Source organism: Vulpes lagopus, chromosome 10 (genome assembly GCF_018345385.1).
Source record: "Vulpes lagopus strain Blue_001 chromosome 10, ASM1834538v1, whole genome shotgun sequence".
In the NCBI taxonomy this organism is placed as follows: Eukaryota; Metazoa; Chordata; class Mammalia; order Carnivora; family Canidae; genus Vulpes; species Vulpes lagopus.
Genome location: NC_054833.1, coordinates 23876424 through 23891039, shown reverse-complemented (window position 1 = coordinate 23891039; position 14616 = coordinate 23876424). Strand labels below are relative to the sequence as shown.

Sequence of the window (14616 nt, the reverse complement as noted above, 5' to 3'; positions counted from 1 at the left end):
GCGTTTCTAGGCATGGGACGGACACAATGAAAGTTGGAAAGATTACCTTCCCTGCAAATAGTTTGTCCTTTCCAGAGTGTCCTAATGTAAAAAGGAAGCATTTACTATTAAAAATATATACCTTCTGTGGGCAAAATCATCACTAAATTTAGGTGATGTCATATTTTATAAGAGGCAATTACGTCTACATCACATGAACAGTCTTGTTATTAAAGTGAAATAGCCAGCTTTCCTTTGTGGGTGGAAGCAGATGAGAAGTGGGCAGCACCGGGGAAAGAAGAGGAAAGATGAACGACCCGGAGAAGCAGGGAGGACGGAGGAGAGTGTGAGGAAGGGCAGGTGGGCCAGGACGAGGAGAGGAGCGGCGCCAACTGGGCAAGCCCCACTGGGGGTGGGAGGGGAAGGCTCCCAGGGTCTCACGGCATAGCCTAGATGCACGTACGGCCTAGATGCATGTAAACAAGTGGGATAACCCAAGAGTAACAGGGGGCTTTTTGCACTGTTTTCCTAAGACTATTCTCAGAAATAGAACCATGACTTTCAGAGGTACAAACAGCCATTTCATGATGCACAGCAGTATGATGACACTTAGCATCAGTGGGAGTGAGTCAGGGTGGAGCACAAGCTTCTACCTTAATGTGGTTAATTGCCACCCATTAGAACTTAAATGTCATTTACACAAAGTTTCATAATCCATTTCCACAGGCACTACTGAATACGCAACTCCACTCCATATTCATTTTCATTCTTTCTCTCTGCACACACATACACATTTGCCAACAACTACTTTTCTAGCTTGATGGCAGATGCTCAATTTAAAACTTTCAAAATACAACTGAAAACATGATCTAAAACTGCATCTACCTCCTTGTTTCTAAACTATCTGTGGATGAAAACCCGATGAATAATCCATCCTAGAAATTCCGCTGGTGTAGTCTTCATTCACTGAAGACAACAATTTAAACAGAGCTTAGAGTCTCAGGAATCTGGGGGCTTGGCCCCTCCTGTGAGGTCATCCCAGTCACTCAAGACCTGGCCAGAGGAAATAAGGCAACTAGGACCTTCCACATTTCTGTTAAGTGAGGCCTTACCTAAAGAGCACATTCTGGCACCACAAACACTTTAGAGGATTCAAACACACCAAAAAAATGGAGCTACCCTCCTGAACAAAAAGATAGAGACAGTTTGCTGACATTGTTGCAACAATAAACTCCCCTTAAATAAAGTCTTAGACAAGTGTAGATGGCATCCTTTTCTTCCAGATTTGTGTGAATTAGCACAGGATGCAAAATGCTACCAGCGGACTGCCAGGTGAGGAAGAAGGGAAGGCGCAGCCCCGGCTCCTTCTCCCGGCTCTGTGCACAGGGTTTCCCTCAGCCGAGCTCGGTGGCTCTCCGCAGGTCCCTGCCAGCAGCAGCGGAGTATGACAGCTCTAAGGAAAGTTAATCACGCGGGGCACAATGGATGGCAGGGAGGGACACTCAACTACCCGACCCCCAAACGTATCCTCTGCATCTTTGCCTAATAGAGCCAACATTCTGGGCTGATTCGGCAAGATCTGATCGCAGCCTCAGCCACACCGCCCCTCCAGGCCTCTCCCTTCCCCCTGGACTATAAAGAGAAGCCGGAGAGAAGCTCACTGTCTTCTCCCTCTGGGAAATGACAGGTCAGCCAGACCCCCTGCTTAGGTCGTGGCTCCCCTCCCTTCAATGTGAATTAGTGACTGTGAGAACGGCTCTGGTCCCAGGCCTGGGCTGAGCGGTGCTGCCCGCGGCACTGGCAGATCATCCCCTGGACTCCCCCACCCTCGATTCCTTCATCTCCAAAGGACTGTTGCACATAGCGTATGAGATAATGTATGTAAAGTTCTCAGTAAGGTTTCTGGCACATAATGAGCATCCAACATTTGGCAATTTTTATTATTTTTTTTTTCTAAAACTAGCTTTTAAAAATTAATCTATGTTCCCTGCCAAAAAACGAAGTAGGAGGGGGAAGAAGGAAAGAAAGAAGAAGAGAGGGAAGGAAGGATGTAGAGATGGATGGAGGGAGGAGGGAGAAAAGAAAGAGGTATGTGTGAGAAACCATTATATTAAAATTCAGATGAATCTCAAAAATCCTCCCCTAATAATGTGAACATGTGGTGGATTGCCTTTGAATTAGGAGAACTCTTCAGGAGCACCTCTATGGTCAGTTGTTGGCAGTAAAACCACATGATATTTTTTTAGATTTTTAAGATTTTATTTATTTATTCATGAGAGACACAGAGAGAGAGAGAGGCAGAGACACAGGCAGAGGGAGAAGCAGGCTCCATGCAGGGAGCCGGATGCGGGACTTGATCCGGGTCTCCAGGATCAGGCCCTGGGCCAAAGGCAGATGCTAAACTGCTGAGCCACCCAGGGATCCCGACGTCATGATATTTTTTAAATGGCTTTTCGCTGTGTCTTGGAAAACGCTCAGACTTAGGTCACTTGATTATCCATGTATCCCAAGAGCAAGGACCCTGTTATGAGTGGTAAAAACTTAAGATACTTCCAGTTCAGCCCTTATCAATTAGCTCACCTCTCAGTAATTTTTGGCTCTAGCTGTGTTCTAGCTAGTTTTTTTCAAGGTGGGATCACACTGAAACCTTGTTAATCAAACTGTTACCATTAATTTTAAACATATGGTGCCATTTTCCACCTCTGCATTGCTAGATGTCAATATATATATATATATTTATTAAGAGGGTGGCAAAGTTAAATAAGTTTGAGAAACCCTTTATTAATCTTATCAGGCCACAGTGCATTCATCTAGCCTAAGTTTTGAGAAGTTATTCCTCCGATAAAGAAATCTGCTTACCTTTGTGCAATTTAGCATTGTGCAGTCTTACCGGGTTTTATATGAGGTTTAAAAGACTGTCATATGTAGCAACTAGAACCACGACCACGGCAGGTCTGAACAGAAGATATATGGGAAGACCAACACCCCTGAGAGAAGTTAGATATCCTCTCCTTGGCACTTTTCAGGCACTACGGGTACCATGTTGACTACGTGAATTTGCCTGAATGTGGTATGCAGCCCCCAGCATGTTCTCATGAATACTAGGAATTGCTTCGATGTATGTGGAAGGTGGCAGGCATGAAAACAGAATGTGATGGTGTCATATAATTATTTAAGAAGATAAAAATATTTTAAAAGTTTGCATTGTCAGTTGACTATATTCCATAAGAAGGGTAAATTCTTGATAACCTGTGTTTGTGTAAATTGAGTACTTAGAGCTCTGATCCATCAGCATTACAGTAGTTTTTAAACAGTAATATTTTTTTCTCAAATTGCAACAATAACTGTTAGATGTTAGTTACAGAATCTGGGTAGTGGGTATATGGCTGTTCATGGTAAAATTCATTCAATAATCCTGTATGTTTGTAATAAAATATTGGAAAAGATGTAACTGCATATAAGTTGTTTACCCTGAAGTACAATATAGTTTAAAATAGTTTTTATATTCTTCATTTCAAGTTGAAATACCACTTACCCACTCAAGTTTAAGTTATGAATCATTTTGATCTAGGAAATAAGACTAGAAATGGATGTTAATGAACCTGAATCAGCAACAGGAAATGCCTTTGTATAAACTGTTGCAAAAATGTTTACAAGAAAGAGGTAGATTCTAATCACGAATGTACAGCACATTAGTGCTAATTTTTTACAGGGTTGTTATTATGCCCTTTTCACAGATGGGTAAACTGAGATATAAAACCCTAAGCAAATCATTGACAGAGCTAGGATCTCTACACTCTCTGTCAAATGCTCTCTATGCATCATTGAAGTTCTTCCATAACTAAAAAAGTATAAGTCACTTCATCTAAAGATTCACCAGTACAAAATGTTTGTGTATAAAGGAGGAAGATTATATAATTAAAACGTATGTAAATAAGATGCTATTATGACTTGTCTGATCTGCACTTGCCAAGGCTTCTTTATTCTAAAGCTGATTATAGTGCAACGATGCAGATATGCTTCGCAAACAATGCTTCTCTTTTTTCATTCTTATGCTTGTTGATTTTAATTTTGGCAACATCTACTTTTAGTCGTAAGTCTGTGAGGAACCTCATTTTAATACATTTAGAAATGCAAGGGATGGTAATATTTCTTAAAATGGAAACAGCAAACTATGAATTCTTACCTAATAATGACACTTCTTTTGGAAATCAAGAAATTCAGATTTCTTTCAGGACTCATAAACGGAAACTATACAATGCTTCTTACATCATCAACACGTGTTACTGTCTGAACCCCAGAGGAATCCTTAACAGCAAAACCTACTTGTATTGTGGAACAAATCAGGTCTTGAATGCCAATGAGAATGACTTAATTTCATATGTCTGTTTCTCCGTGAAGTCTGTAAGTCTTATATTCTTACTGAAAGGCCAGAACATTTTACTCCTGCATGGATGCTGTGGCTTCTTGGGCTTACTGGACTGACACTAGCTTGTCAAGGACTCTTCAAAATGGCATTTGGGAAGACCTCTTTGAAGCTTTTGAGCCAAAATGTATATAAAATGCTTTTATTTTAAATGAAAACAAATGTGGCCCCTTTGTTTCAAGGTTGGAGCTACACGCTGGACCAGTGCTAGCCTCGGCACTTTGGGAGAGATAGCAGCATGGCCCTTCCAGCTCCACTGAGCTCACAGAAGACTTACTCATTACTTATGTATTTATTTAATAGTGTCGTACATTTTTTTTTTTCTGGCCTATTTTTTAAAATGTCGATTTTTTTTCGGATTGAAAAAGTTTATATTTATTCATTTTAAATACATGGAAACCATAGAAATATAAAGAAGAAAATAAACATAACCGGTAATAAGCATTATTAACATCTGGTATGCTGTTGCACTATCAAAGTTTATTTCTGAGACTCCCCGCTGAGCGTGGAGCCTGATGCAGGAATCCATCTCACGACCCGGAGACCATGACTTGAGTAGAAACTCAGTCGGATGCTCAACCAACTGAACCACCCAGATGCCCCTATTTCTGAGTTCTAATAAAAACATCATTTTTTACCTTGGTGCAAAAAAAAAATAATAAATAGAATAAAATTTGATCTATTTGGTTCTGAATTTAGAGAACAAGACCTTGGAAAAGAAGGATACCTATTAGCTCTCTAGTACTCTAAGTATATGCAGAACTAGAATGATATTTTTGAAAAAATAATGTATTCATTTTTATAAAACTTGCCTCATATTTTTTAAGTAGGTTAGGCCATACAGGCTAGACAAAACAGTCTCAGCATCTATTGATAACACCTCTTTTCTCCTACTTAGGATTTCTGGAAGTAAGGCCTTATGTATTTTTTAATGTGATGTGCTTAAAATATATCTAAATGTCGACTGTCACAAAATGCCCCTTTGTAATGACAGCTTAGAAGAACATACTGAAATGATCGAATTGTTACATTGTTTAAAATTTAAAATTAGAGCTACTTTTTGTCCATAATATAAATCAGCATTAGGCGTTCAAGTGTACATTTTTAATTGTTATAGACAAAAATAATAACACTGCCGAGACTAACCTCTGTGTTAGCAAGTAAACTACTTGTTTGCTTTCCTTCATAAATGTTCAAGTTTCTTTTTGAATCGCATCAATGAACAAGGAAGCCAGATCCGGTTTCCCAGAGAGGAATCATTAAGGACAGAAATAGTTTCCTGAACTCAGGAAATCTGTAAGCACCTAAACAAGGACAAGCAGACTCCAGGGAAAAAGACAATGTTACCAACATGCTCCTTCATGTCTGGCCACAGAAACCACCGCGGATACTCACAAGCATAATGATCATGGAAAGGTAAAATATAACCATTTGCTTAAAGAAAAGTCGCACTACTTATACATGTAACACATCTAACTAAGCCAAACCAAAATTTATTGTGCATGTAAGTCCCAAGAGTGAAAATCTGAATCTCCCTTTGACTATATTCACAGTACTATGCAAAAGTATCATTATTAACAACTCTCTACTTAATGAACAGAATTCATTGGTGTGCAAAGTCGTACTTTAAGAAATGTGTATGATAATAACCAGAAACCAAATGCTCCGTAAGAATATTACTCTTAGGATACCTTGGTAGTATAATGTAAATCTAAAAGTCTTGGACTATACAAATTGAAATTAGGTAGTATTTCCTGAAGCTCTGAGAACTGCACCTTTAAACCTAAAAAAAATTTTCACAGTTAGTTATAGGTCTATTGGGCAGGCAGGAAGGAGAAGGTGCAAAAAGCAAGAAGGAGAAAGAGGCTTTGGAAAGAAAAGCATTTTTTTCATCCATCGTCCAAATTAATGACCAACATCTTCATTTTAAATAACGAAAAGAACAATTGTGAGACGTTTCCACATTCAAGGAGCACTCAGTGTGATCTCCAAGTAAAGTTGAACTGTGAAGCTTTCAACTGAAAGTAGTAAGAGTTTAAACATATTTACGTTAGGAAAATTTTATAAGCTACCACCTCTTGTAGGTCATGCTTTTCCACTTGAGGCCTGGCATTGAAAACACCAGCTGATACAAGTATTTTTAAGAACATAATGAGTCGGTTCCTACCTCTACATAGTCCTTGGCATGGCCCCAATCTCGTTTGGCATCCAGATTTCCCAAGCTGAAACATTCCAGTTGTCCAAGGTAAATCTTAGCCACTGACCTGCTAATTTTTCGAGTAACAAAATTAGCTCCTAAAAAAGAGATAAAAGGGTGTATTATCAGTATAGTACATTTGACATTTAACAGTTTGGTGAACCAAACCCAACCTCAGCCTCTGGGCATGTCTTTCATTCTCTTCCCCCCTCCTTTAAAATAAGAATAGAAGAAAACGATCATTAACTGTCATTTAGATAAGTTAAGAAGCTCTAATTCTAAGTGTCACATCAGCTCTACTTTCATAACAAACATTTTTCTTTGGGGGACGTCTTAACATTCCTAATTTGCTGCTGCTATATGCGACCCAGGCATTAGGCCAAAGAAAAGCTATTGGAATGCCAGTTTTTAAACAGAAAATTCAAAAGGGTTGTATAAAGGGAAATGCCAGAATGGAAGACAGACATCTAAGACCACCCTGATTTTTTTTAAGAACATAAACAGCATATGTTCCTATTAATAAAGCTATTTTGGTGCTCATGGGGAAAGGGAGAGGAGAGTAACTTAGCTCACAGGGTATAACTATTTAAAGGAAACAAACAAGAAATGCGTTTGGGTTGCCAATAAGTGGTGATCATTCTCTAGAAACCTGCAAAGCTCTCCAATTATAAATTATGACACAGTTCCAAGTCAAAAGTTTCTCTGTACTATACTGACTGAAATGCCACCTTCCAAATTCACTTAAGTGCTATGTACAGAATTGGCCTCCTGAATTCTGCATAAATATTTTGAAACAATTGATGAAAGGTACCATAAATTGAAGAAAGAAGTGAAATTGTTTTATGTTCTTTGGTCTTTAATGAAAGCCCCTACTTTTAAAAGATTACAGAGAAGGACAACAGTAAAAGACACTTACTTCTGAGGTGATTTTACCCATGCCTCTGTTTCTAGGTAAGGTTATCACAAAGCACCAGGTAATGCCAAATTCTCAAGGTAATAACACGTATAAAGCCAATAATGGCTGCATACAGTTTAGATAGATTATTATCATTATTTATCATATTTCAATAACTTTAGCTTTGTTCTTTTGCAGATTAGGCAGGGAGGTGAGTTATGATGAAAGCTTTTGGCTTCCAGAGAAACTGGCACAGGGATAAGGGGAATTTTCCTAAAGAGGTTTACTAAATTTTGGCAAGAACATGGCCCAGGGCAAGTGCAAACATATACTAGCTCGCTTACTACAAAAATTTGGTGTACACATTTATACCAATGCCATCATTAAAAATGACAACGGGGCTTCCACGGAAATCTAAATTTTCAGTTTCTGTTAGCAGCTCATAGAGCACATTAAGAGATCCAAAGTTTCAACTTTCCATGGGAGTTTATAAAACACAGAGCTCCTTCAAAAATGAGCCTTTCGAAATGAAGAAATATTTAGTAAGTGCAACCCTTCTCAATCTGCTACTACCCAATAGCAATCTTTTATTCTCTATTAATTTGTAAAAAAATAAATTTAAATTTATAATTAAGTGTAGATTTCTTGATATCTTTCTTTTTAATAATAGGACTATACTATCATTCCAAATACACTCGATAAACTCATGATACCATATAATTAGATGAAGTTCCCAACACAGAACAGTTCAGATTATTCTCTTTACTAGTAAGCAAATGTTTGGGGCTCCCATGGAAGCATGTGACCACGTTCAGGCAATCTACCTAGGCTCTACCCTTACTGTTTATTTGGTCAAACGGTACTGACTGAGCACCTAGCAAGTACTGAGCACTGAGCTGAGAAACTTGGGGTTGAAGCAGCAGCCCCGTCTCTCAAGTAGCACAGAGAGAATAAGACAGACAAATCAGTACTGCCGGAAGTGAGATGACAGATTGGCAAGCACAGAAACAGTCAAGTCTGGCTAACTCCGTGGCTGGATGTGGTCAGGAAACACCCAGTAGAGAAGCAGCCTGAGCTCAGCCGCCTGGTGAGGTCACCGAGGGATTAATTAAGCCGTGAGACAGGGACACGCAAAACTGGTGCAGGGGCTTCTGGACAAGCCTTTGTCTTTAAGTTCTTATCAGAACCCTGCAATGATCATGACCTCAACAACTCTGACATGGCTATCACTTCTAGCACTGCGCCGAGTACTATTTCATTGATCTATTATCTATCCTCACGATAGTGTCACACATTCTTGATTATTTTAGCTTTACAGTTAAGTTTTAAAATCAGGAAGTGTGAGTTTTCTGACTTTGTTCTTTTTCAAGATTGTTTTAGCTACTCTCAGTCCCTTGAACTTCTGTATGATTTTTAGGTTCAGCTGGTAAAGTTCTGCAAAAAAGCCCACTGAGATTTTGATAGGGATTGTGTTGAATCTGTAGGACAACATGAAGAATACTATCATCTTAACCATATCATGTCTTCTAATTTATGAACATAGGATGTCTTTCCATTCACTTAGGTCTTTTGAAATTTCTTTCAGCAATGTTTTGAAGTTTCTGGAAAATAAGTTGGTTTTGTTCAATTTGTTCCTAAGCACTTTATTCTCTTTGATGTTACTGTAAATGGAACTGTTTTCCAAATTCCATTTTCAGATTAATTTTAAACATTATTACTACCATTTGTTTCACTAATTAATTTTTGGAGAGGCTTAAAATTATTTTTAAAATTTTCTCTCTTCATTTTTATGCCTTATCATCTAAGAATGAGGTTTTTAGGAGATAACTATATAAAATCTATATATTATACTCTATATATTAGAGTGAGACTTAGAGGCCACTTTGCCAACCATCTCAAGTGTGCAGGTAGAGAACAAGAGGCTCAGCAAAACTGCCCAACAGTGAAGACAAGAAGGTGAGCCTGACCCAAGCTGTCTTGCTTTCCCACCTGGGCTGTTTTCACTGACACCACACAGTATAATGTGTGTGAGGTGTCCTTCCTCAGATTAGATTATTCAAGTGGCTGTGCATGATAACACATAGCAAAATGGAACTCTCATAATTATTTTAAATGCATACTTGATTTCTAAGAGCCTTAGACTAGAAGATCTTATCTAGGAAGAAGACCAAGAAATGGAAAGTTAGCCCAATGACCAAAGGCGAGCGCTGTTAGCTACTGACTATATGGTATTTTGCACCAACCATTCAACAGCTCTGAAGTTACAGTCTCTTCTGTAAACTACCAGTAGAGTAAATACTTGCCAAGTCAAATCAGGGTCTGCTAGTATAGATGAAACAACACTGGACCACATAAATCATTACTGAAATGTAAGGAATTAGTATCATCATGTCTTCATTTGTGAAGCAAGGATAGTAACAGGTACTTAACATGTGGATTTGATGTTTAAGTGAGAAAATCTAGCTAATATGATTAGTAAGTTCTCAATAAATGTTAGCTAGTATTATAATTATTACATTATAATGTTAACAGCATGTATAATTAAGCCTCAATCAAAAGTTCAGATTTCTTAGTTCTTTTATGCCTTGGTCTCTTAATTCCCTGATTTTGAAAATCTGAGGCTGAGAACAGGTATAAATAAAAAGCCAAAGTCAAATGTACAGACTTACATACTGAAAGCACTAATAAACATTTCTTCAACATTGTAGGTTATTTTTCAATGTAAACTCATTAACATAGAAAAAAAAGAGTGGCTATATCAATGTATATCCATAAGAAAAAGAAAGATTAAGATGGATTTTTATGTCAAATCTTAGTTCTAAGACTGAGGTTGTGAGTTTTGCTAGCACTGAGAGAATGAAAAGGACAGAATTTCCATTTTGCAATACAGCATACAAGAAAAACCACCATCTTCAAAAACACCAAGCTATGCTGGATAAAATATTAGTATTATTTATTTAAATTCCAGGCTGAGTCTCCAAGAAGAACTCAAGTGACAGGAAAGCTCCAGGGCATAGATCTGGGTGGGCACGGAGAGTTCTGAGCTAAGACCATGACTGGAACCTGGAACACCATCTCAGGACCTGGGCACAGGCTTTAGCTTTAATATGCAAGCTGAGGCAAACGACATGGTTTTGGAGGTAGAACACTGAAGTAGAGTTATACACTATGTGAATTATTAATAATTCTGTTCTTTTTATAAGTGCCATTATCTTAAACAAGCATTTTAACCTTTCAGTTGCCTTATCTATAAAATGGGATAATAATCCATACTAAGGACTTAATAAGACACTACAGTTCAAAGGCTGTAGAACATTCTCTCATTATAATGTACTTCTATTGGTTATAAGTGTTTATTGTCTTGAATATTTTTATTGTGATCAATCTTTTAAAACAGTAAGACCTTTTTCTCTCACATTCATATTTATGTGACCTTCTCCGCAGTCAGCCCAAGTCTGGGAAAAGATTAATACACTACTTCAAATAGTCAAAAAGAAAGTCAATATTCATCTCTATCATTCAAAATAGGATCCTGTATCACAATAGTTAAATTTGAAAACAACATTTCATGGAAAAGTAATTTTCTGAATAATTTTAGTGTATCAAAAGCCAAGAGTGGTCACAACCCAAAGTTTCTCCCAGGTGCTGAAGGGCAGGCATGTGGCATCCTGTGCAGTGGAGGATGCGAGCAGAGGCGGGAGAGGTAAGTTTTGGTGCTCCAACCTAGCTCCTTTGGGATAACAAGTACAGTACATTGAAGAATCACTGAGAGGAAGAGCTTTCAACCTGCTTTATGCTGGAGAGTCTGCAGAAATCTCCTAAGGACACCACCCAGACTGACCTGGGGCAGCTGTGTCAAGATACACTAAGCAGTGATGCAAGGCTCTCTTACAGGGCATGAGCAGCAGTATGAGAGCCAACTGGCCTGCCCCGCAGCCCTGAATGGGCTGGAGGTGGTGAGGGAGGATGCCTGTAGTTGAGGCTTGGTGGTAAGACCATGGAGGCCACGGACTACAAGTAAGATGAGGCAGTGAGTCTACAGTCCATAGTGTCAGTGAGGGGCGGAAGGAGGCTAACTCACCCTAGGAGCCTGGTGGAGAGAGAAGCCCCTGAATTTTATCAGCAGCAGACACCAACGAGAGCCACGCCTGGAGCTAGTGCTGCCTCCTTGGCCACCAGGCAAGGGAAGAGCTTATAGCAGCAAAGCTGCAGCTGAGATTAGCAGTGTGCAGAGCGTACCATGTGGGTCTGAGGATGCCCAGCTCTGCAATGCTTGGGTAACTTTCTTAGATCTACCTAATTTTCCTTCAGCAGTCTAATATTTTTAATTCAGCCTTTTAATTCTTTATCTTAATAATTTAATATATATATTTTATTATTTTATATGTATAATAAATATATATTTATATATAATTTATAATTAATTTATATATAATTATATAATTTATAATTTATATATAATTTTATATATATATACACACACACACACACATATATATATAAAAACTTCTCTTTAGTTCTTTTTCAAATCTTCCTGAGCATTTTTATATTCTATTGCCGTTCATTTATTTTTTATGATTTATCATTTTATTTACTTAGAGATGTCTTAGTAATTTTATATTCTGAATTTGATAATGCCAATATTTAAAATTCTTGAGGGCTAATTTCTTGTGTTTTTTTTTTTTTCTGCTGATTTTGACTGATGGCAGTTTGTTTCCTTGTTCGCTTGATGACACTGAAGAGTTCATATTTAGTTATCTTAATCTGCTGGAAACCAGAGGTCATGTCTGAGAATGACTGTTTCCTTCTGAGGGGGTTTGCGTTTATTTCTGATGGGAGCCAGGAGATACCAACGCCTGCAACCTTTTATCCCCTTCCACGGTCCCCAGGTTAATATGCTCTGCTCTTCCACTTTGTTACTGTCTAAGGCCCCCGCTAAGCCTTCTAATTAAAGAGGCTGGACATTACCTAAAGGGTTATTAAGATCACTGCATCAGGGGCCCCTGGGTGGCTCAACTCTTGGTTTCAGGTCGGGTTATGATCTCGGGGGTCCTGTGATGGAGCCTGTGTGGGGCTCTGCACTCTGCGGGGAGTCGGCTTCTCTCCCTCTGTCCCTCCCCCCACTCTTGCTTGCACGCTGTCTCTTAAATAAATAAATAAATAAATAAATAAATAAATAAATAAATAAATAAAAATTAAAATAAATAAATAAATAAATAAATAAATAAATAAATAAATCACTGCATCACACTAAGTAAACGGGATTTGATACTGCTTTGGGGTCTCTAGAGGTCCCCACCTACTGGCAGGAGGGAATTGGCAGGAAGATGAAGACAGATTTAAAGAAATAAAGATATTAAAATAAATTATTTGCTCTGCATATCTTGGACTCAATGCAAATAATTGTGCCACCCCCACGTTTATTTTTATTTTCATACTAGACATTCAGGAAATTTTGATTTTTATGTTTTTTTCAATGGAATATGCCTGTTCAATGAATATATGGGTGTGTGTGTATAAACACAGACGTATAGACACATACACACACACACACGTGTGTGTGTGTATGTGTGTGTAAACAACTAAACCTGAGATTTGTCTCACTGTTTTGCTTGTACTCTTTCTCAGGCTCAAACATAATTACTTTAAATGATTTTTTTTCACATATCAGGCAAATATACTTTTTTTTCCTTATGAAATCCTGAAACAGAAGATCATCTTGTCTTGTGGTTCTTCCCCTTTACACTGGGCCTCACTTCCTGTGAGAACAGATGATTACGGCCTGCTGTGAGATCATTCCAGCACCAACACACAGGAGGCAGCTCAGATAAACAACTAAAGCCAAATTCCTAATTTCCTGGCTTTGTTCTTACATCTAATCCTTACATCAGTATGTGTGTGCACATATATACGTATTCCTTGTTAAACTTTCTGCTATAAAATCATGAAATATATCGACATAATATTCCCATAGTCAGATATCTTCTAAAACAAAAATTTAAGGAAAAGAACTGACAAAATTTATAAACATACATTGTAAATTATCAGCATTTAACTTTAAAACATGACTAGCAGCACACTTATTAAAATTAAAGAATTAGATTATCTGTTAAATCACAGTCTTTACCACAATGCATCATACTTCAATAGAGGCTTTGTTTTTGTTTTTATAACATACAAAATGCAAGAATGGACATCTTATGATGATCAAGTGGAACTAAGGGAACAAACAGGAGGGAGACACAGTAAGTCCTGCTGGGGATGATTCTGCTTATCACATTAAACAAAATTGCTTCTTTTTCAAAAATATTTCATTATGGCCCTGCTCTTATACCAACTCCTAAGAAGCGAAGTAGCTGTGAGCATGTGGCAGTTTTCATCGTTTGTCCGCGTGCGTGTACATACAACATGATTCCTATCAGCAACCAAAGAGTATTTGAAGTGACCACAATTTGTCTAAGAAAAGTTCTATTTCATTGCTCAATGCTTCATCCAAAAGCTTTAGGCTTAAAGATTTTTTTGGAGTTAAAAGTACAAAGCCAGTTTGGATGATATTCTTTGCAAAACAGAAACCCTTCCAATTTATCCTGAACCTCACATGAACCTCCGCCCTGGGGCCCTGCATTCCCCCCACTGTGGTAGTCTCTGGCCACCCCACTGGGATCTGCCTGGGCCGTGGCTCGATGCAGACAGGGTGTAGAAAGAAGAGACACTGGGAAGGTCATGGCTGACGGAGCAGACTGCGGAGATCAGAGAGCTCATACCTCATTTGCTCACCGAGTCCTGCCAAGAGCAACACTATTTAACTGCAGGTACTCAAAATCCAACAGGCATGCTTAAAGGAATCTCAGGCTTACAAGAGGGCCATTCACAATGTGCATTTGTTGGGGACAGCTACCACCTTTTGGCAATTATTCATACACATGTGTTTAAAGAGAAAGATTCAAACTACTTTATTATTTGCATCAATGTTCGATGTCTTTTCTACTGAGAGTTAAGAGGATTCAAAATCATAAATCTTTATTTCAAGGTTTCCCAACTTTGGCACCATTGGCATTTGGGGCCGTCCCGTGCATGGCAAAGTGTTAGCAGCATCCCTGGCTATCACCCAAAAGATGC

General features: G+C 38.4%; 1 protein-coding gene across 1 annotated transcript in view; it reads right to left on the bottom strand.

Annotated features, from left to right (window-relative positions):
• Positions 1 to 14616, bottom strand: part of GMDS (GDP-mannose 4,6-dehydratase) — a 578975-nt gene that overhangs the window by 278187 nt on the left and 286172 nt on the right. Inside the window, exon 7 of the mRNA XM_041772059.1 lies at positions 6573 to 6700. Coding sequence (XP_041627993.1) covers positions 6573 to 6700 — 128 coding nt within the window. The remainder of the gene's footprint in view (positions 1 to 6572; positions 6701 to 14616) is intronic.